At 41.8% G+C, this 22102-nt stretch overlaps 1 protein-coding gene and 1 non-coding gene across 2 annotated transcripts in view; both read left to right on the forward strand.

Annotated features, from left to right (window-relative positions):
- The window catches only part of SAXO2 (stabilizer of axonemal microtubules 2), a 16282-nt gene extending 537 nt beyond the window's left edge, over positions 1-15745 (forward strand). Inside the window, exons 2-4 of the mRNA XM_032392024.1 lie at positions 1991-2170; positions 7638-7840; positions 14802-15745. Of these exons, the coding sequence (XP_032247915.1) occupies positions 1991-2170; positions 7638-7840; positions 14802-15745 (1327 nt within the window). The remainder of the gene's footprint in view (positions 1-1990; positions 2171-7637; positions 7841-14801) is intronic.
- A 3495-nt stretch (positions 15746-19240) lies between these two features.
- Positions 19241-19307, forward strand: LOC116624329. Its single transcript, XR_004297872.1, has one exon. It is a non-coding gene; the product is annotated as a small nucleolar RNA SNORD49 (small nucleolar RNA).
- Positions 19308-22102: the final 2795 nt, after the last annotated feature.

Below are 22102 nucleotides of genomic sequence, written 5' to 3' on the forward strand. Positions count from 1 at the left end.
CCCCGGTCCCCTCCAGGCAGTGCCCCGCTTTCCATCCAAGCCCGACCATGTCCCCGGTCCCCTCCAGGCAGTAGTGCTCCCTTAGGAATCTGCCTGACTGAGAAGGGAGTAGCCTCCACCCTGAAACCCAGAATTGGTCTGTGAGTCCTGCCTAACAACTTCCCACCCCCTGTAAACAGTCTTCTCCCTCAGCTTCATTGTTGGCCCAGGGATTAAATCACTGCTAAATAAATATTAGGAGCATGTCGATTCCACGGGATGATTGACCATGCAACAGTGGGAAGTGAGTGGAATGGTATCAATCAAATCTGTCATGTTTATGTTAGGATTTGAAAGTTGGTCATTTAAGCAGATAAATCAAGATGTTCAAAGCTCATAAAAAAAATTAAAAAACAGATGTAGCCTCCAGAAAACTAAAAAGCAGAGATCATCAGAAAGTTGTTTCTAGAGATAAGAAACATTGGGACAGGAGACTTTGGCTTTCCTTTATAAGCTTTTCGGTATTTGTTTTGTTATAATGTGAATGTATGTCTTTGCTGGAAAATAAAACTAAGAACAACGAGAAATTTCAAAGCTTCGACTTGATTCTTGTAACTCAGTGCGCCCATATCAGGACCTCCATGCATGACCTATGTACCCTGTCCCTGATTTTCCCAAGAGACCATGTGTGGTACTAAGTCAACTTCAGCACTTTCCCAAAGCCTCCATTGTCAGCCAACAATCCCGAATCTCTCAACTCCTCTGATTTTGATTGTACCTGAATAGCCTTTGACACAAGCTCTTCACTCCTCTCTGTATTACAATTCTTCCTGCTGTCCAGCAGCCTCCAGGCAGAGCAGCTGATCTCTCTTATGTTCTTCCTGGGGGTTCACGGAGTCCAGATATCCTAGCCGGTTCTGATTTCATCTACAGAGCATGTGCATTTTCCTCAAATTCACCTTTCCTTGGGCTTGTATTATTAGCCCTCGCACATAGCCCGGGTCCCCAAATGACATCGGACCTGAGAAACTGACCTCATATTTCAGCATTGTGGGATGATACTTTTTTGTTGTTTGCTTGGGTTTTTCTGTCTGTTTTGTTAAGAGCTTTTATGGGTTTTTTTTTCTGATTATGAAATGAATATACATGAGGCATGGTATGAAAATGCAAGGCAAAAAATGTAGAATATAGTGAAAATCCCTCATAATCCTACTCCCCACAAATAAAAATGTTCCTTAAGACTTGTTTTACAAGTCCTTTAAAAGGAAAGAGAGAGAAACAGAGCATACCATACTCTTCTACAACCCACTTTTTCAGTGTTTACAATTTCTGCATCTTGCAATAGCCACACCTAAAGATCAATCCCATTCTCTGTAACCACTGTGTGCTATCAGCTTATATGATATATTGGTCAGGGTTCTTCGTTACGGAGTTAAGGAGTGGTTCTGAGAGGCCTACCACTTGGCTGCAGATTCCCAGTTGTTGGCAGGGAACCACTCCTTACTGCCAAGGTCAGGGAGCTGCCAGTCAGGAAGCCACCTTGCAAACCTGAATGCCGCCTGACAGCTGCTGGCTCCAGCCTCTCGGCACCTCTCCCACGATCCTGCCAGCAACAGGGCTGGGCTCTGCCCCTCTCCCTCGGTAGCGCTCTCTGATTCGGAGTATCATGTGAACATCCAGCAGGTGAAAGCTAAATTGGGTGGGGAACCTGCTTGCAAGGGGCCTGGTAGATGTGCTTGTGAGCTTTTTCAGCTTCTTAGTATAAGGAGACCCACTAAATCTTTGTCAGAGGAAAACGAGAGTTTCCACCGTAAAGGATATATCATAATTTTCTCTTGTTTTGGTAAACACCATTGCAGAATAAACAGAAGGTATTTTGTGTTTGTTTTTTAGTAAGGTTGCTTTTAAATTTAGAGATTCTATGTTTATTGAAGGTCTCTCTGATGAAGATGCAATTATAAAATATTTTTGGAAGTCAAAATAATCTTTCAGTTTATTTATGTTTGCACAGGCGACATCACTGTCCACATGGAACCACAAGGATTTATGAAAATTCTGGCATATCTTGCCCCACCACTGAATATTTGGAAAAATATCCTACCTATGGCCATGTTCTTCCACCTCAGAGTCTGAAACCCAAGCAAGAATTTCGAGCATGCCGTGGTAAAATGGAAGGAATAACAACATTTAAGTAAATATTAAGAAACTAACTGCTTTACTTACTTCTCTCCCAACTCTTCTGGTCTTAATAAAGTTTTTTAACTAAAGTGAACTATTAAGTTGATCGAAGTTGAACCAATTCAAGAAGCAAGGAACTAGTTGAATCACAGCTTGAGAAAAACAGAAAGATGAAAATTAAGTTAGAATGACAGAAAGTAAGAAAAAGGGAAATAAAAAGTTTTATTGATTTTTATTTAACTACTTAAAATCTCTTATGTCTATAAGAGACTTTCCACTGTCACCTCCAACTAGAGGAATACAGGAACTTCCTGTTTTTTCTGTATCTACTCTAGTTTTTACATCTCTGATCTGTTTCCTATACTTTAGCCTGCAGAGATGATCTTTTTAAAATGCAGTTCTAATCCTATCATCTCGTTGCTTAAAATACTTATACTTTCCCCATTGTATTTAATATACACCAAAATCCCTTCATGGTTTGGTCCCTAATTGCTTCTCTAATTTATTTTCAATGTGCTTTTTAATGCTCACATCCCATAGGACATTTCTCATTTCTTTCTTTTTTTTTTTTTTTTGAAGATTTTATTTATTTATTTGACAGAGAGAGACACAGAGAGAGAGGGAACACAAGCAGGGGGAGTGGGAGACGGAGAAGCAGGCTTCCAGGCTGAGCAGGGAGCCCGATGCGGGGCTCAATCCCAGAACCCTGGGATCATGACCTGAGCCGAAGGCAGACGCTTAACGACTGAGCCACCCAGGTGCCCCTCATTTCTTGAAAATATTAGGATTCCCTTGCCACAGAGCCTTCCAATACACTATTTTACTTACTTGGAAATTTCTCTTCCTTTTACCCCAGTTAATGCCTGTGTAACCTATAGATCTCAACTCAGTTATCACTCTGAGAGCCTCTGACACATGTGTATCCGTTCTCAGGCTGGGTAAAAATCCCCTATGAAAGCCCTCAAAGCATCTTCCTATTATTTATCATAGATCCATTTCAGAGGCCCATGCAAGCAGGGATCGTGTCTATTCTTATCTTGGCATTCTATTTCCAGAAACCTAGCATGATGCCTGCTAGCGTGTAGGAGGCACTCAATATTCATTCAGTGGATGATAGACAAAAAAAAAAAAAAAAAAAATCCTCCTAAGCCTTAACTCCTCATTTAGGCTTAGCTTTAAAAAAAAAAAAAATTGGGGGCGCCTGGGTGGCTCAGTCGGTTAAGCATCTGCCTTCGGCTCAGGTCATGATCCCAGGGTCCTGGGAATGAGCCCCGCATCGGGCTCCCTGCTCAGCGGGAAGCCTGCTTCTCCCTCTCCCACTCCCCCTGCTTGTGTTCCCTCTCTCGCTGTGTCTCTCTCTGTCAAATAAATAAATCTTTTAAAAAAAAAAATTGTTTTGTATCTTTGTCAATGGGTTAATTCTTTTCTTTATTCTGTTAATGTGCATACCATACTCAAGGTACAATCTTAGATGTTAAGTATAAAAGGATCAATAAATAGAGGTTTCTGCTTTCAAGGAATGTATCAGATTTCTATAATTTGGGTTTTTAAAAATGCTGTACAATAACTTTAATTTGCTGTGTTATCCATTTTTATATCATTTTAGATAGAGCTCATTCTACTTGCCTGAACAAAGGTTGAAACCTTCAAACTTTGAGTCCAATACTTCTACCTTTAAAATTTCAGGCAACCCTTACAGTAATAGTGCTCGGTGACTCTCTTAGCTTCTGTAGGTGTGTGGCTCTTCCACAGATTTGAAAATCTTCCATAGTCCTCAGACTTGGTATGCTTTAGAATCATCCAGAAGGGTTAAAATTGCAGATTCCAGAATTCCACCTAAAACAGTCAATAGATAACGGAGTGGATCCCAGGAATCTGCATTTTAACCACCATTGCTGTCATTCTGTTGCCGTAGATTCAATGAAATGGGTCAAGTACTGCACTGATCCCTGGATATGACATGGGACGTAAAGAAGGACTGTGCCCCACTCTGGCTTTTATAGCCTTGTGGGAATGGCAGTTGAAAAATAGAAACACGGATTAATAAACAAGATACAGATTAAAGCAAATGAGATGAAGAAATTGAACGACTGAGACAGATCAAATGGGAGTGGTTGCTCTTTTTTCTTCGCCTTACCGTTCATTCTTCCTCGATACCTTAATGATTCATAATGGAGATTTGAAATAAATTCCACAATATGCATATTTGTTGAATAAAGATTTTGCATTTAACTAATTCTGAATGTTAAAATTGAGAAAACCTGCCATATCTTTCTTTAAAAAGGCAATTGCTTTTCAATTCTGGGTTTGTCAGTTGACTTGTTCAAGTATCCCTATATAGTAAAAAACAAAAACAAAACACAAACCCAAAAAACAACCAACCAACCAACCAAACAAAAAACAAAAGGAAAGAAAAAGATGTCCCAACTCCCAAAAGGTCAGAATATGCCAATAAAACTAAAATTTCCATTTCTCAAATCATCATCGCTACACTAAGTAAAACACTGCATCTTTTCTTTGTATTTTGACTGGGGAACTAGCAGTATTTCCAAGAGCCTTATGCTGGGGGTTTAGAACCCTTCCTTCACTCCCTTATGTCAACTGTACTGACTAAGCAGCAAAAAGCTGATGTATCTGTACAGAGAATAAAGGGTCATCCTATACTTTTCTAGAATAGAGGACGACACTGTAAAGAGCAAATGTCTAGACGTGCTTAAGACTTTGGATCCTTTATAGCAGGATGGTTGCCGTACAGTTCGAGGACTGCCAGAGTCGGCGAGGAGTCTGCCCTGGAAGTATGGTTATGGACATGTCCTATGTTTGGGGACATATCCGATGACTAAGAGTGTATTTAGCCATTATCACTTCTCCATAGAAAGCTGCTTTGGGTTTGGAGGTACACTTTCTAACATTTAACTAATCTAACTAGAGAAACTAAGACTTCAAACCTTTCTCTCTGTCCTCTCCCTGATTCTTCCACTCCCTGATTGCGTTTTAGCCTATGTCCCTCTAGCTGGTATTTGGGAAGAGCAAAGAACAACTCAGATGTCTTGAGAATAAGAGGTACGTGATTTCTACTATTTATCTATTAAATAATACTTAGTGAGCGCTTGTTAAGCGTCAGGCACCGTGCTGAGCACCTGGGATATAGCGGTTAGCAGAAACAGTCGCGGTCTCTGTGCCCACAGATGCTGCCGTCTAGTGGAGGCAGCAGCGCATCGCCCAAAATAAGTACAAGATCGCAGCAGGGATAAAATCCATGAGGGACAGGCACGAGGGGACTTGAGAGCCAGAATACAAGGTTTGATTTTATCAGGGAAATGAGAAGAATGAGTGAAATCCTGAAGGATGTGGAGCAATTAACTGGATGAAGCAGGTAAGGAAACGCAGTGCAGACAGAGAGAGCAGCATGCAGCCGGCAGGAGCAGGGAGAGAAGGCGAGCAAGAGGAAAGCAGGAGGAAGTTTTCTCTAGTGGCTAGTGAAGGAGCCACGTGGGGCCTCTGGGCCACGTGTGGGGTTTTCTGTGTCCTTGGAGCAGTAAGAGGCCACTGAAGATGTCTTTTCTTTCTCATTTGTCTGCCTGCTTGCCTGTTTTTTGAGGGGGTGTAAAGGGGGGCTAATTAAGGAAGAGGCTAGGCAACTCAGGGCAGGAATGACATCAAATTTACATGTGAAAGGATCACTTTGGGTGCCAGGTGAGGACAGGCGGAGAGAAGCTAGAATGAGTGGACGCAGATAAATGAGTTTAGGAATTGTTGAATTGATGTGAATAAGCTATTGTGGGAGCTTGGACCTGTTGTGGTAATGACAGGAGATGTGAGAGAGAGTTAGGAGGTCAAAGTGACAGGACTTGATGAAGCAGCAGCCACACGAGGGAGCTGAGGTGAGAAGGCTGAGAGCTGGGTCTCGGCTGCTAAGGAGATGGTGATGCTCTTCACTACGATGGGGCGCCAGCAAACGGACCAGATTTGTTGGGGGCAAATGGTGATTTGGTTGGAGGCATGTTAAGTTTTGAGGTGCCGTTGCGAATACAGGTAGGGAGCTCAGAGAAGGGTCTGAGCTGAACTATAAATTGGTGGGTCATTTCTATTTCGGTAGAACTTGAAGCTGTGGGAGTAGAGCTGTCTTCAGGGGTGAGCACCAGAGGAGAAGAGGAACGTGTGTGGGCCCCAGTGTTGAGAAACCCCCAGCATTTAGTGGCCGAGGAGAGGGGGGACGAAGCTGCACCAGAGACTGAGGAGAAACCAGCAGGAAGGCAGGAGGAGAGAGTCTCCTGGAGACAGAGGGAGTGGGCCATAATGCCCATCGAGTAAGAGGAGGACTACAGACTCCGTCACAGAGAAGCCACTGTGACCCGTCAGGCAGTGCTGGACCCCGGCTTGACGGGGGTGGATGGGATTGAGGAAGAGGAGCCAACAAGTCTAAGAAACTGTATCATGAGTAGAAGGGATTCAGTGAGGTTTTGGGGTTTTGGAGCTTATGGACATAAATAGAAAATAGTGATTAATACAAGATGGCTTATACCAATAAAACGAGTGACACAGTAGAGTTCAGAAGAAAAAAAGCAGTTTTGAAGACGTGTAGTCGTAATAGTAATAGCCCTTACTGTGTACCAAGCTCTCTCACGCGTGTGCGCGCGTGTGTGCCTGTATGTGCGCCAGTCCGTGAGACCACCCTATGAGCTAGATGACATGATTGTCCTAGTTTATATATAAGGAAACTGGGGCCTAGACAGGGCAACTAAGTTGCCCAAGGTCACACATCTAATGAATGACAGAGCCAGGATTTGGACCCAGGCAGTCTGGTCACTCTGGGTCTGTCATCTGCACCCCACCAGACAGCCCAGTGTCCACAGCACCATTTCTGCCACAGAATGTTATACAACGCCCAGGGTGGCTGGACTGCGATATGCGGCTCTCGGGGATCCAAAGACGAGTAAGAATCACATCCATACTATGAATGTGATTTATGACTGAAGGCCAGAGTTTAGACATTACTTATTTATTTAAGCGGTTCTTTATAATAAGCAGGAAGACAGCATGATTTCAGTAAGCAGAAAGCATGCCCAAAGAGCTTAGTCTTTAAGTAGGATGAATAAGGAATTTGACAAAGTAGACCCAGGGGATATATTTAAAATTTTTTCTTAGACTCATTAAATCTTTCACATAAGATTTCCTTCCAGGTTAGAAAAAAATTCAGTTACTTAAAGATTTTATTTATGTAAGATCCGATCAACTGAAGATCCACATTATAATGATGTTTGAAAACTAGGATTTTTGACATATTTCTTAAGATGTTAGTCACTGGGTAGGACATAAAGGAATTAAATTATTTCTCTCAAGTAGTTTATTAACTATCACCATTTTAATATCTTCTTAGACTTTTCAACTGAAATAAACCTTGAAAATTTCAATACTGCATTAGAAAAATTAGAAATAAAGGAACCTGTGAGGCTATGTTTCAAACTTATATATTTCAGATCGGATTATCGTCCTTATGAGATAGTCAAACAGCCTCGCCATGTACCAGAAGAACACAAACCAAAACAGGGGGAGATTGATCTTGACACTACCTACAAACGGGATTTTAATTCCTACAAAGTGCAGCCTGTGGCCATAGTCCGGCCCTTGGAGAGACAACAAGCTAAACAAGGGAAGGTGGACGCTGTCCCAACCTATAAAGGTAACTTGCCATTTCAAAAGTGAAGGAGCCAAAAAATTAAAGCTCACTTCCATCCAACGTCAAATCATAATTTGGTGTGTTGCCAAACTTAGCTCCCATGGCTTAGGAAAACTTGTTTGGCTTTGATAAAAGCAGTATTACATAGCGAAAAAAAAGACCATCTGCCTGATTGAGAGTTCAAAGACCTGGATTGCTGTCCAAATTTAGCCACTTAATTCATTTTCTCTACCTAAAAACATATACAGTGTCCTACAAACAATGTGGTTTGAACTGTGTGGACCCACGTATGTGTAGATTCTCTCTGATAAATACAGTCCAGTCCTATAAACGTATTTTCTCTTCCTTATGATTTTCTTAACATTTTCTTTTCTCTAGCTTACTTTATTGTAAGAATACAGCATGTAATACATATAACATACAAAACATATGTTGACTGTTAAATGCTGTTGTTAAGGTTTCTGGTCAGCAGTAGGCCATTGGTAGTTTGGGGAAGTAAAAATTATGTACAGATTTTTGACTGCACATGGGTGCAGTGCCCCTAACTCCTGTGCTGTTCAGAGGGTCAACCATAAAAACAAACGATGTCACTGAACAAGCATTATGTCACAGTTGTCACATTATGCCACATTTGGTTGGCACCGTTCCTTTCTTTCCATTCCAGAATGAGCTGAAACTACTGAGTGTACTGGACTCAAAGAAGGCCAAATAAATAGCAACCTCTTTACCATTTAAGTTCTGAACCAACTGATAAAGCAAAAGAGTTAGCAGGTGGAGAACCAAATACTCCCTTTCTAGTGATAAAGGCTAGGGTGAAGGATAAAGCAGATGCTTCCCGATACTGAACTCAGAAAAAAACAGGCTTATCCACCCAGTGACAATGTTGGACCACCACTTAGGAGACCAGCTCCTCTCAGACTTCCAGCATGGAAGAAGTATGAGAATACCTTCTCCCTGTTGGCAACTGACTTGGAAGAAAGGGGCTGGACAGTGTATGGCTAGTTTCTTTCCAAAAATCAACCTGATTTTAAAATACTCTATTGCTTTTGGGGAGTGGGGTCTTTTTTTTAAAAGGCTATCTTGTTACTGCGTATTATTCTTAATAATATAATTGCATATTTAAGTTTATATCCTTTTTATTATGTGATACAGCTGAGTGGTATGTCCTCACATAAAACCCTTTTATAAAAGTGATGTCACCCACAATAAAAGCAGTGGTTTAAAGTTTAAACAGACAATTGCCGAACACATATGTATTCTTCAAATATCATAAGTAAATATGTTTACCAGTACGCTATGATCTGTAAGTAGGGAGGTCAGGAGCATTGTACTTTCATCTTTTTGGCTGTGAGCACGTAAGATGCTACACAAGGAACAAAGTTTTAAGACAATGTGTGCAGTAACCGAGTGTGTTGTTATAATGCGATGGAGCATAGAGCGATTGCAGATCTGCACCTACTGGTACGCACAGGTCGTATACTGCCGGACAACTGGACATAAAATGTATTTGGTGAGAACAACTGGGTCTTTTAACAACCATAGTAGGAATTTCTTTTCTTTTTTGTCCTACAAGATCTATCAAAAAGTATCAGTAATATTGATAGTCCCCAATGCTGTGACGATTACACATAACACACACACACACACACACACACACACACACACACACACTAGTTCTAGCTTCTCATTACCTGGGTTTCCTGTAGATCTCCATACTTCCACCCCCATAATCCGATGTGGAGGATTCCTGGGATCCCTGTGGTTTTCTCGCTTCTGACCTTTCCTAGTGAGGAAAGGTTACCTTTGTATTTCCAGGTGTGGGGGCATGAGACAATAAATATTAAGGGCCAAGGCAGTCCTCATGCTGTGTGATGACTGTACTGCAGGTTTTGTAGATAACTATTCAAGGACAGGTCTATAGGTGGTGAGAAATCGCAATGAGAAGAGACTCTCACTGTCCACCGAGAATCAGAGAACCGAGGAAAGACAGAGAGGGAATATGATAAAGAAAAAGGAAGAGAAGACCCTGTAGGGCTGTGACGAGAAGGGTAACATCTATATTCCAGAGACGCAGTTCTATGAGATAGGTTACTCTTAGACAGAAATGTATCTGCTCCCAGCAGCCTCGGGTTAGAAAGTCATTTATACTGAAATGTAGATGATTAAAATAGGCCAGCATTGAACTTGGTAAATGTCTTAAGGATTACTCTGTTCTGTGCTAGGCACTGTAGGGAATACAGAGATCTGAACTGAGCGTGGTTGTTAACAGATACTTTATGGTTGAGGAAAAAAAGCAGTAGTAGCAGAAAAAATTAAATCGCCATACTAGAAATAAATAATATGTGTTATCACTAGGGAGGAGGATAATTCACTAGAAAATTAATGGAACAAGTCATGTTTCAAAAATTTAGACTGAGCAACACTGAGCAAAATTCAGGCCAGCCTGGGAATGTATCAGAGAGCAGTAAGTATTGATCTATAGGAAAGGGAGGGACATCACAAAAACTAGGATGAAATAAGCAAAAATGCATAGAGCCAGAAAAATAAAGGGGTTGTTCCATAAGCATCAGAGGATTTCAGGAAGTGAGAGATTGGGGTGTAATTCTATAAATGTAGGTAAAGATCAGATTGTGAAGCATTGGTTACCAGACTGAGGTCCTTAATATTTTTCTCGTAGCTGCTAAAAACGCTTCAGTTCTCTCTCCAGGAAGGATATAGTAAATGGCAGAAGGCCATTATTTCCACTACAATAGCTAAAAATATGTCGACATTTTTAAAGTGTAAAACATCTCTTTAATGGCATTAGACAGCTATGGAAGCAAATAGGTAAAACTGCAGAGATGAAGGAGGCCTTCCTGGGTGAGCTAAGAGAACCAACTGTTTACTTCCCCGGGAGCATTTGTCACACCTTGGCCTAGGCTGAAAACTGAGCTTGGCATAAGCAGAGAGACTCTACTGGGTGAAGGGAAACCAGTGAAGCACCTGATATGTGGATTGGTATAACAAATTGGAATCCATTAGTCTTCCAGATGTATGGCTGGTTTTCCTTGTGGGATGTTTGCTGAGTGTGTAGGGGGTATGATGGGCTAGGAGACTGGGCCAGAAAGATCCCACAGCTGTACTTGGGAGTAAGTGCTTAGGAGATAAAGTCCCACAGAATGAGGGCTGTACCACAAACATACCACAATTCTTGTCCTTGTAACTAGAGGAGGATTATGTCTAACTAAAAATGCCTCTGAGCATCAGCCTAGCTCAATTCCTGATTGGGTTAGGGTGATTTGCCTAAATTGGAAAGACCAAACTTTCTCCTGTTGAAAACAACATTGATTTTATTGTCTATGGTTTACTTACACATGACACCCAGCATTTGGTAAAATATGAGACCTATGAAGAGTCAGGAAATACCTGGAGAAATGATGGTCAAGAAATTTCCAAATCTGATGAACGGGTCAGGCCACAGATTTAAGAAACTTAACAAATCCCAAAATAGATAAATACAAAGAATACCACACTTAGGCAACTATCATCAAACTTCCAAAAACCAAGTGAAGATGAATTCTCAAAAGTAGTAAGAGACAAACTACACATTATTTATGAAAAGAAAAATTAGAAATATACCTAACTTTTCACCTGAAGCCATAGAAACCAGAAGATAATGCAGTGACATCTTTAAAGTGTTGAAAGGAAAAGAAAAAAAAAAAAAAACCAAACACCTAGAAATTCAAACCCAATGAATCCCAGAATTTTATGTCTAGTGAAAATATCCTTCAAAAAATAGGGCAAAATAAAAATGTGTCCAGGAACAAACAAACAAAAGCCCCAAAGAATTTGTTAGTAACCAACCCATACTACAAAAAGTAGTAAAGGAAATTCTTCAGGTTGAAAGAAAATGATTCCAGAGGGCAGCATGAAATGCAGGAAGGAATGAAACACACAGAAAGGGTAACTTTGTGGGTAAATATAAAAGAATATTGACTTCTTAAAGTCACAATAATAATTATGTATTTTTACATAAATATAGAAATAAAATATAATAGCACAAAAGACAGGAGGGGGTAAATGGAATTACACCATTGAAAGTTTCTTCCACTGCTCTAGAGTGGTAAAAATATCAATTTAAGTTCAAGTAGGCCAAAAAGATCCCCTAATAAGTAAAAAATGCCTTCTTATTCTGAAAATAGGGAAAGTTCTAATTAAAATGCTAACAGAGAAAATGGAAAAATAAACATACCCTGTATCCAAAAGAAGGCAGAAAATAAGGGGTAAGGGAACAAAGAACATGTGGGAACAGTCAAAAGCAAATAGCAATATAGTCAACTTAAACTCAACTAGATCATTCATTACATTAAATATAAATGAAATAAAAATTCCAATTAAAACTCCAAGATTGATTATTCAATTGAAGCATACAAAGTTTCAATTTACCTCTTGAAATAGAGATGTCAAGTAGGAAAATATATATCTGGGTTTGGTGTTCAAAAGGAAGTCTGGAATGGAGATTCAACCTCTGGAAGTCATCAGCTTATAGGCAGTATTACAATCATGGGAGTTGTTTGATGATCTGTAGATTGAGAAAGAAATGCCCATGATGGAGCCCCCTGGCTTTATAAAAGTTGCTTCCAAGTCCTCGGTGCCATGATACCACAGGGAACAGGTTACAAGGTACCAAGGAAGAGAACTAACATGTGCACCTCAGGACTTTTGTCCTCAAAGAGGAACCTAGAACAGCTCACTATATAAGGATGGGGATGGAGCTCTGCATACAGACGTTCATGGTGAGCAAACACATGCAGACACCTCATGGGGTTAAAGCTGTTCAGAAGATAACAAACTTGCTAACTAGATTTTAGTGATTAGAAACTGTGGTTAGAAGTCAAAAGAATGAGCAGAGGAAATGGAATTGCCCTTATCTAACCAGGACAATACCACAGTTGCCAGATGGCCAGACTGCATTGTTAGATGTGCATGACATTATGTCTGCCTTTTCTAGAAGTGTCGTAAGACACTAAAAACAGATGATATGAATAAAGACTATGATGTTTTAAAGGTATCACTAGAATGTTATTAATAAATATTCCAGAATGAACAAATAATCAATATTCCAGGCATATGAGCATAGGCATATGTATAAAAGGAAAATCAATTTTCTGCAGTTATCTGGAAATGATATTCATGGTATTGTGTGCTGTCAAAACTTGTGTCTCAGTCTCCAAATTTTTGCTTCCTTTTTGAAAACCAAAGCTGGCTTGGTAAGGGAGAATTACTCTATTTATTTTCTCTCATGAAATTAATATTTTTCCTCAGTTGTTTTGGCAGCAAGGTGGAACTCTAGGCCTTTAATAGCACCCTGTGATTTCCTTTTAGTTTCTGAAAATAGTGTTATAATTTTATACTTCAGGTTGCAAATAACAGAGATTCCTTCATGGTGCCTCAAGCAAAAGAGAGTTCGTGGTAAAGGCTTCCTCTGTACTGGTAGTGGAAAGCTGTCAGGGTCAGAGGAAGCTGGAGGGAAGAGCTACTCCCCCCCTCCCTCTCTGCAAGAGCCCCATGGTTTCTATTGCAGCATCTAGTCTGATTGCTACTCCACTACCTGGGCTCCTCTGCCTATTTATATCGCTTCTTTTACCCTACAGGTGGATTTTTTAAGTCTTCACCTTACCACAGCTCTCCAATTCCACTTCATGGCATCCTTTTAGATTCATCTCCTACTTTTATCTGGCTCCATATTTTCAAATTTGGGTTCACAAGAACAAGAATGGCTTACCCAGCTCATCTCTTCTTGCCAGGCTGTTTCGTCTGCCTCTACTGACCTAAAGATTGTCTGCTCTTGGGCCAGGCATCCACTCTCATCCAAACATCAGTAGCTTGATGAGGTAGAGGTAACCATTTGGTCCACAACTTGGTCATTGGGGCAGAAATGTCTGTGAATGAGGAATTGTTCTCTCCAAAGGAGGTATCCACGTAAAAAGCATTTGAGTTTTGGCCTTTCCAATAGACATTACATGGACTTTAGTCTAGACTCTAATACATTATCTTGCATAACTTCTGTCTTTTATAAATTAATCTTTGGTATACATCTTTTTGGGTGAAGTCAATTCCACAGTATTTCTTAGCTTTCTACCTTTCTCATCTAGAAATAGAAAAACTAAATAACCCTTGGTTGAAATATAAGTACTTCAGTTTTCCGTCCACAGTCTAGGTATGCCACAAGAAGCAGAATTAAGGTATTCAACCCTAAATCTCAGACTTAGCTCTGATGTTCCCTTCTAAATTCTACATAGAATTTCTGGTATGTTTGAAAGCACTCAGTTCAGGCCTCTGGCCTCTAGATGGCCCTCTGTCTTTTGGTGATACCCTGAAGTCCGTTTTCTCAGAAGCTAAAGTTGAAGGCAATGATCTTTCTGGGATAGTACAAGTTATTCTGTATGTTTGCTCAGGGAGTCTGGCAGGCTTTCCTACAGTATAATGGAGTTGAAATTCTCTCTCCTTTGAGGAGTCCCTCCAAGGCAAAGAATAATACCCGCATCACTTTGCCCACACATCAGGGCCTTTGATTTTATGTTAATCCCTAGATTTTATGGTTTACTTTAGCATTTCATGAGTTATGGTGAAAATCCCAACCAGTTCTTGGAAAACACAACCATAATCTCCCAAACTCGGTCTTTACCCAAAACACAGGCATTCAAAAACTATCAGCAATCCAACCTCAGATGTTCCATTCCCTTGTTGTATATTCAGGTAAATCTAGAAGTACAAAGTTATATGTACTAAAGTGGGGAGATAGGAGGAGGAAGGTGGATATGAAGAAAACACAAATCAGGGGAAGCTGAGCAAATTCAGACTTGATTAATGTTCAGATTTCTGAAGGAAATGGGAGGATGTTTGGCAATGAGAGAAGTAAGTCATGATTTTTAGAAGAAGGTTGTTTTCTTCAGTATTTTAAATGCTCTCTTTTATTTTCAAGATGATTATAGAGCTTGGGACATTCAGAAAATTGACCTTTATAAGCCTGAACAAACTTATCATCCCCCCACTGTGAAATTTGGAAATTCAACTACATTTCAGGATCACTATGTTCCTCAGGAGATAAAGCCTAGGCAAAGCTTTAAACCCAGCCCTGTGGTCAAACGTTCTACAGTCCCTTTTAATGGTGAGACAAGTCATCGCCTTGATTATGTACCTTATCAGCTAGAACTCAAGTTTGCAAGGCCAAAAGAAGTGTACAAGCCAACCAACCAACCCTTTGAGGATCTCACAACTCACCGATACGACTTTCAGGGTCTTGTTGGCGAAACTGCAAAAATCTGCAGACCTCCATACACCAGAGTGACCCCAAATGCTCATTTTGAAGGAAGCACGGAATTCCGTGAAAGCTTTCAACCTTGGGAAATCCCACCACCCGAAGTCAAGAAACCACAAGAATATGTCCCGCCTACAGGTACCATGCAGTTGAACAGCACAAGCCATCTCGACTATGTTCCCTATCAGACCAAACGTGTCAGTCCCATCAGGCCAGTTGCTCAAAGAAGAAATAACAATTTTCCTTTTCAAGGAAAAAGCACCACAAAGGAAGATTTTCCAGCCTGGGAATGCTGTCGTCAAGGTCTCATTAAGCAGCAGCAGCAGATTCCCAACCCATCTGGAAAATTTGATGGTTGGAGCACTTTCAGGTCTCACTACGTGCCACATGAGCTGATTCCGACGGAGAGCTGCAAACCAGCACATGCTCTGTTTAAGAGTTCTGCTCCATTCGATGACACAACCATGTACTCTACAGAGTACACACCAAAGGAACAGGAAATCTGCCCTGCTAGCTATCCTTCTCCTCCAGGGTTTATCTTTGAAAGTACAAATTCTCGAGGTCATAAATTCTTCCGCAAGGTCACGCCCACAGTGGAGGCCTTCTAATCATCAAATCATGTTTAAAATGAAGCTAACAGATATTGGTTTTCTAAGGGCAAAGCCAGGTTTTTTGGGGGGGGAGGGGAAGAGGGAGAGAGAGACTCTTAAAAAGGTTCCAAGTCCAGTACAGAGCCCGACGTGGGGCTTGATCTCACAATCCTGAGATCATGACCTGAGCTGAAATGGAGAATTGGACGCTTGACCGACTGGGCCACCCAGGCACCCCAAAGCCAATTTTTTATAATCAAAATAATTTATGGGAGAGCTGAAACAAATCATTTTTAAATTTTTAAAAATTAATTTGGAAAATTAATTATAGGAATAAGGACCTTAAAATCCATTTTGTATTGATCCTTTACCAAGATTGTTCTTTAAGATGCTGTTCTGAACGTTGAATCATGGACATTCCCATCTGAACTACTTTAATTCCCAACCTACTGTTTGGTTGCTTCTCTCCAATCTATTATCATTTATACTTATGTTTTTAATTATGGCCACTACACAGTTACTTACCTACCAGTTGTCATGTATCAAGCGCATTAGGACTGTCTAGCATGCGTCTGAAAATGGTGCATGGATTCCTCATCCAAGACAATGGTCTTCACTTCCTCAGACTTCAGAGCATCTACGCAGTGCACTGTGGTTGGTGGTGCTGAGGGCAGTCGCGCTGCTCCTCACCACGTTCACGTTCACAAGAGACACTATGGTGTGACAAGCAAAGGCTCTGTGGGCTGGGAATCAAAGCTCTGAGTTTGGGTTCCAATGACATCACCCTCGGCCAACGACTTGCGTCTTTGAGTCCCAGTGTCTCCATTTGTAAAAGGACATCTGCTCTGCTTAGTTCACAAATATTCTGTTGTGAGCATCAGATCATATGATTCATTGTAACCTGAAAACAAAAGTGCTAAACAAATGTTAGGGATTCTTAATAAGTCCCTTAATCTCATTTTGTACCTGTTTTCTCTTTTTTCAAATTAGGGTAATTAACCTACTCAATACTCACTTTCAAAATGGCCTGAGGCAAGAATTGTAAAATGACCAATTTTGCTTTGAGCTTATGAGTAGTAGTTCGATTCCTGAGAAGAGTCTTGTCCTCCACAGCCACGAGCACCTGAGAGCTCGTTACAGAGAATGGAGAACTTGAATTCGGAGAAGAACATGGTTGGAAAGACAGTACTTAAAGGAAGGAAAAGGGTATTGTTAGAGTAGTTTGAGGAATGATCGACACCTCTGAAGAATCTTCAGGGTAACCCTGGGTAAGGATGCACCTAATGGCCATGCCCGGAGTCAGGGTTCAGAAGCAGGGGCGGGCTCCTGGGGGGCATAATTGTGTCCTTCTTCTCTAGTGTGAGCTTAGTGCTAAGAAGGGGCGGGAAGATGGATGCCAGTAAGTGAAGTAGGAAGAACACGTTGCATTTATAAATGCTGAAAATGTCCCAATGAATCAAACTCCTATTGTTTCTTTTCCTTTGATAAATGATTGCATTATGGGGGAGCAAGGTTTATTTTAGTACAAATTCTGACCTTTTGTAGCTTTAGAATTGTTTCAAACAATATGCTCAATTGAGAATAAGGCCACCAACATTTGGCTAAAACATTTTTAATATTTGAAAGCAACTTGTTTTTATTTACATTTGTATTTATTAGTGAAAATTATGATCTGTAGAATTTTATATCCATGCAACATTAATAAAACATCGATAAAATGAATGAATTTTCATGAAATAATTTCTGTACCAAATTTTCTCTGGAAAAGGGAGCTTTTTAACTAAAGTCTTATCTAGGTTAACCTGTATATAACTAGATACTCTTACATTTTCGATAGAAAACATTATTGTATACTCAAAATGAAACAGTAGGGAGTATGGTAACGCTCTCAACCTGGCCCGTTTTCTGAGGCTGGACATTCAAATCCCTCTGCAATCTGATGGGGGTGGTCTCCTCCCTAGACAAAGGTTACCCATAGTAAGATGTATCCTGGGGTTTCCTGAGGCAATGTGACTTGAGCTGAAGACACAAAGATGAATAATGGTGTGTCCCTATAATCTAACACTCAATATAACAGGCGTGACTAAGACTGGAACAGGGTGTACATGGCCCACTTAGCCTGGGAGTTCAGGAAAAGCGTCCTTAAGGAGAGGACAGCTGAGCTGAATCTTGAGTGGTAAGTAGGAACTTGCCAGATCAAGGAAAGCAGGGAGGTGGGAACAACATGAACACAGGTACAGAGGGATCTGTAGCTCTGGGCAAGACTTAGAGAGTGCCAGATGTGGTGGTGGAAGGCCAGCACCCCCTGATTCATGGCCTTTTCAGGTCTCCTTGGAATATGTACTGTGCAGGAACACACACACACACACACACACACCCCCCCCACTGTAACAGGCCTGGAAACCAGTACTGTTGTAACCTGCCAGATTCTAGAAGGAATTTTCACTAAGCCAAACTGGGCTGAATCCGATGAAGAAAGGAGGATAATTCAGAGAGAAAAGACAGTAGGAAATCCCCCCCCTCCCGCCCCATCCCATGTCCACCTGTCTCCCTGCATATCCTTGTCGTAGAAAATAAGCCCCACAGACTCAGAAACTAGAAAGAAAGGCTTTGTGGTTTATAAAAACTCCAAGGGCAATGCTAGGAGTGAACCCGGAGGCAAACTAGGGACTTTGGATGATTCCGCTGTGCCGGGCGTGCATTCACGGATTATAACGGACTTGCCGCTCCGGTGGGGGCTGCGCCCGGTGCGTGGGGGGGGGGGGCGGGGGGCGGGGGGGGGGGGGGGGGGCTGCGCGGGGGGGGGGGGCCTGGGCCCGGTTGGGGGGGCTGCGCCCGGTAGGGGCCCTGCGTGTGTGGGGAGGCGGAGGGCACAGGGCAGCTCCGTACCTGCAAGTCCATTTCGATGTGAACCTAAAACCCTTCTAAGAAGACTGTTAACAAACACTGGAGGGCAGGAAGAGAGGAGGGGCGCGTTCACCCGTCAGAGGTTGGGACCCCGTGCCCCAGCTTCGTTCATCAGATTTACAGACTCTGTTTTGTATGAAACCACGACCTAAGGCGCTGCCTGAAGGGGGGAGCCTCCTAATACAGAGGCCAGAGGAGCCGCCTGCCCAGCCCTCCGGGAGGGGGAGGCGAACCTTGTAATCCTAAATTAGCAAACTTCAAGAAGGCTGTTTCCAAAGAGGGCTGATAATACGCTTCTGAAAGCGTCACCGTGGCCAACAAAACATGAGGAATCTTTCATTCTCTTAAGGCTGCAGCTGTTTTCCCTCTCCACTCAATGCTGTTTTATGGGGATGTGCAGATTTTCACCCCGTGTCGCCCCTCCCCAAGCTACCCAGGAACACAGCACGCAGTTTGATCGCTGCTCTCGGGGGGCCAGGCCCGTCGCCACCGCTTCCAACATCCCCAGCGAAGCTTCTTTATTTGCAGCCTTTACGGAACTATCACAGTTCACAAGGACAGGGGGCTGGCAGAGGCTTACTCCCAGCAAGCATTTAAAGATGCTGAGTCCATGATTAAATCACGGATAGGAAGTGCCCTCAGCAGTGATAACTGACGATGAACCTGGCTGATGGCAAAAGGAAGGAAGGACAGAAGGAAGAAGAAAAGGAAGGAAGGAAGGAAGGAGAAAAGGAAGGAAGGAAGGAAGGAAAGAAGGAAGAAGAAAAGGAAGGAAGGAAGGGAAAAGAAGGAAGGAAGGAAAAGAAGGAAGGAGGGAAGGAAGGAAGGAAGGAGGGAGAAAAGGAAGGAAGGAAAAGAAGGAAGGAAGGAGGGAGGGAAGGAAGGAGGGAGGGAGGGAAGGAAGGAAGGAAGGAAGGAAGAAAAGGAGGGAGGGAAGGGAGAGGGAGGGAAGAAAAGATGCTGAGTGTAGAAGAGCAGTGGGGACGACATCTTCTAAGACTAGCATATGTGACCTTGCACAGATTATTTCCCCTCTCAGAACCTGTTTCTTCATCTTCAAAGGATGTGTATCTGGAATATTTAAAGAATATTTAAAACTCAAGAACAGGAAAAAAAGTGGGTAAAAATCTAACCAGGTACTTCACCAAAGAATATATCTATAGATGGTGTATTAGTTTGCTAAGGTTCCAATGACAAAGTACCCCAGGCTGGGGGGCTTAGACAGCAGACAGGACGCTCTCCGGGCTCTGGAGGCTAGAAGTCTGAGATCGAGGTGTCGGCAGAGTCGGCTCCTTCTGAGGGCCGGGAGGGAGAACCTGCTCTCTTCCTCTCTTCCAGCTTCTGGAGTTTTGCCAGCAATCTCCTGTTGCCCGGCTCATACATTTCTGCCTTTGCCTTCACATGGGATGCCCCCCGTGTACAAGCATCTGTGTCCAAATCTCCCTTTTATACGCATGCCAGCTGTCCTGGAGTTCACAGACCTGGACTGTCCCTAATGTCAGCTACCCTAAGGGATCCCATCCTAACTGGATTATCTGCAAAGGCCCTATTTCCAAATAAGGTCATATTCTGGGATTTAGAAGCTTTTTGAAGGGGGGACATAATTCAACCCACAAGAGATGGCAAATAAGCACACAAAAGGTAATATCATTAGTCATTAGGGAAATTCAAATTAAAACTACAATGAGACATCACAACATACCTATCAGAATGGCTACAAAAGATAACACACACACACAGACCTGACAATCCAGGCAGTTTGGAAAATCGCTTGACAGTTTGTAAGGGTAAACAGACACATACATCTCACAAGGCCACAGAGAAGCAGGACAAGGGAATTTTAGGGGGTGATGGAAGTGTTGTGTAGGAAACTGTGTTGGTAAGCAACTCTCTGGACTCGTCATAACTCTTAGAACTGGAAACCACAGAGTCAATTTTACTGCCCATAACATTACAGACACCATCCCCCAGGATGCGGGGAGAACCCGGGAAGGAATGCAGACCGTGACGGGTGAGTGTAAGCGTAACCACACAGAGGAGGGTGGGAGGAGAGGGATGACCTAAGTAATTTTGGGAAAGAGTGTTCTGACTGAACTCTCTAAAGCTATAGATTAAAAGCATCTGACACAAACACTGTAATCCAGCTGCTAAATTGTTTTTCTGTCACAGGGTTATGGGAAACCGAGAAAATGTATTGTAGATCATGAGAGCCAGGCTTCTCACTGTCACAGAAATAAGCTACAAATAAGAAAAAGGTATTGACTATAGTAATGACCCTACGGTGTGGATTGACGTGAGGTTTCAGGATGAATTCACAGATGCAGAAATAAATAGATGTGTGTGTGTGCGTGCATGCGTGTGCATGCATGGGTTAGTATACATGCAGTCAATCTAAGAACCTCCCAATGGGCAAAGCTGGAATGATCTGAGCAACAAAATAATGACAGTTTGGATTTTAACTCAAACTAAGTGTATATATATATATTTGGATTTTAACTCAAAGTCTATGTGTATACATATCTATATATCTATATCTATATGTATATATATAACCTGGAGTCCATACTGATATAAATAAATAAACGGGAGAGAAGACACAACTCTTCCTTACAGGATTCCAATTACCAAAAGTAAAAGGAATGAAGAAAACAGAAACTCACCATTGGAACATCATCATGATAATTATTGTAGGCACAACCCAGAGGATGCTATAAAACTAGGGGACAAAATTTTAAGGAGAAACAGAGTATTTGCACAGTCTCTAAGTATTGCCTCCAAAATACATATATATTAATTACTAAGAGGAAAATAGTAACTTAGTAGAGAAGAAACCTGGCAGAAACCACCTTAACCAAGGATCAAGGTAGACATCACCAGTAAGAGGACATACTGACACCATGTTCCCCCCGATACTGCACAGTCAGAAGGGCAACAATGCGGAACCTTACTCTAAACGTGAGAAAATATCAGATCATCTCAAATAGAGGGACACTCAAAAAAATCCCTGGCCAGTGTCGTATTTGTCTTTCTCTGATTGGCATTTCACTTAGCATAATACTCTCTAGCTCCATCCATGTTATTGCAAGTGACAGGATTTCATTCTTTCTTTATGGCTGAATAATATTTCATTATATATATATGATACACCTTCTTTATCCATTCATCAGTCCATGGACACTTGGGCTGTTTCCATAATTTGGCTATTGTAGATAATGATGCTATAAACATTGGGGTGCATGTGCCCCCTTTGAATCAGTATTTCTGTATTCTTTGGGTAAATACCCAGTAGTACATTTGCTGGATCATAGGATAGTTCTAATTTTAACTTTCTGAGGAACCTTTGTACTATTTTCCACGGTGGCTGCCCCAGTTGCATTCCCACCAACAGTGCAAGAGGGTTCCCCTTTCTCCACATCCTCGCCAACATTTATTGTTTCTCGTGTTGCTGATTTTAGCCATTCTGACCGG

Source organism: Phoca vitulina, unplaced genomic scaffold (assembly GCF_004348235.1).
Source record: "Phoca vitulina isolate PV1807 unplaced genomic scaffold, GSC_HSeal_1.0 scaffold65, whole genome shotgun sequence".
In the NCBI taxonomy this organism is placed as follows: domain Eukaryota; kingdom Metazoa; phylum Chordata; class Mammalia; order Carnivora; family Phocidae; genus Phoca; species Phoca vitulina.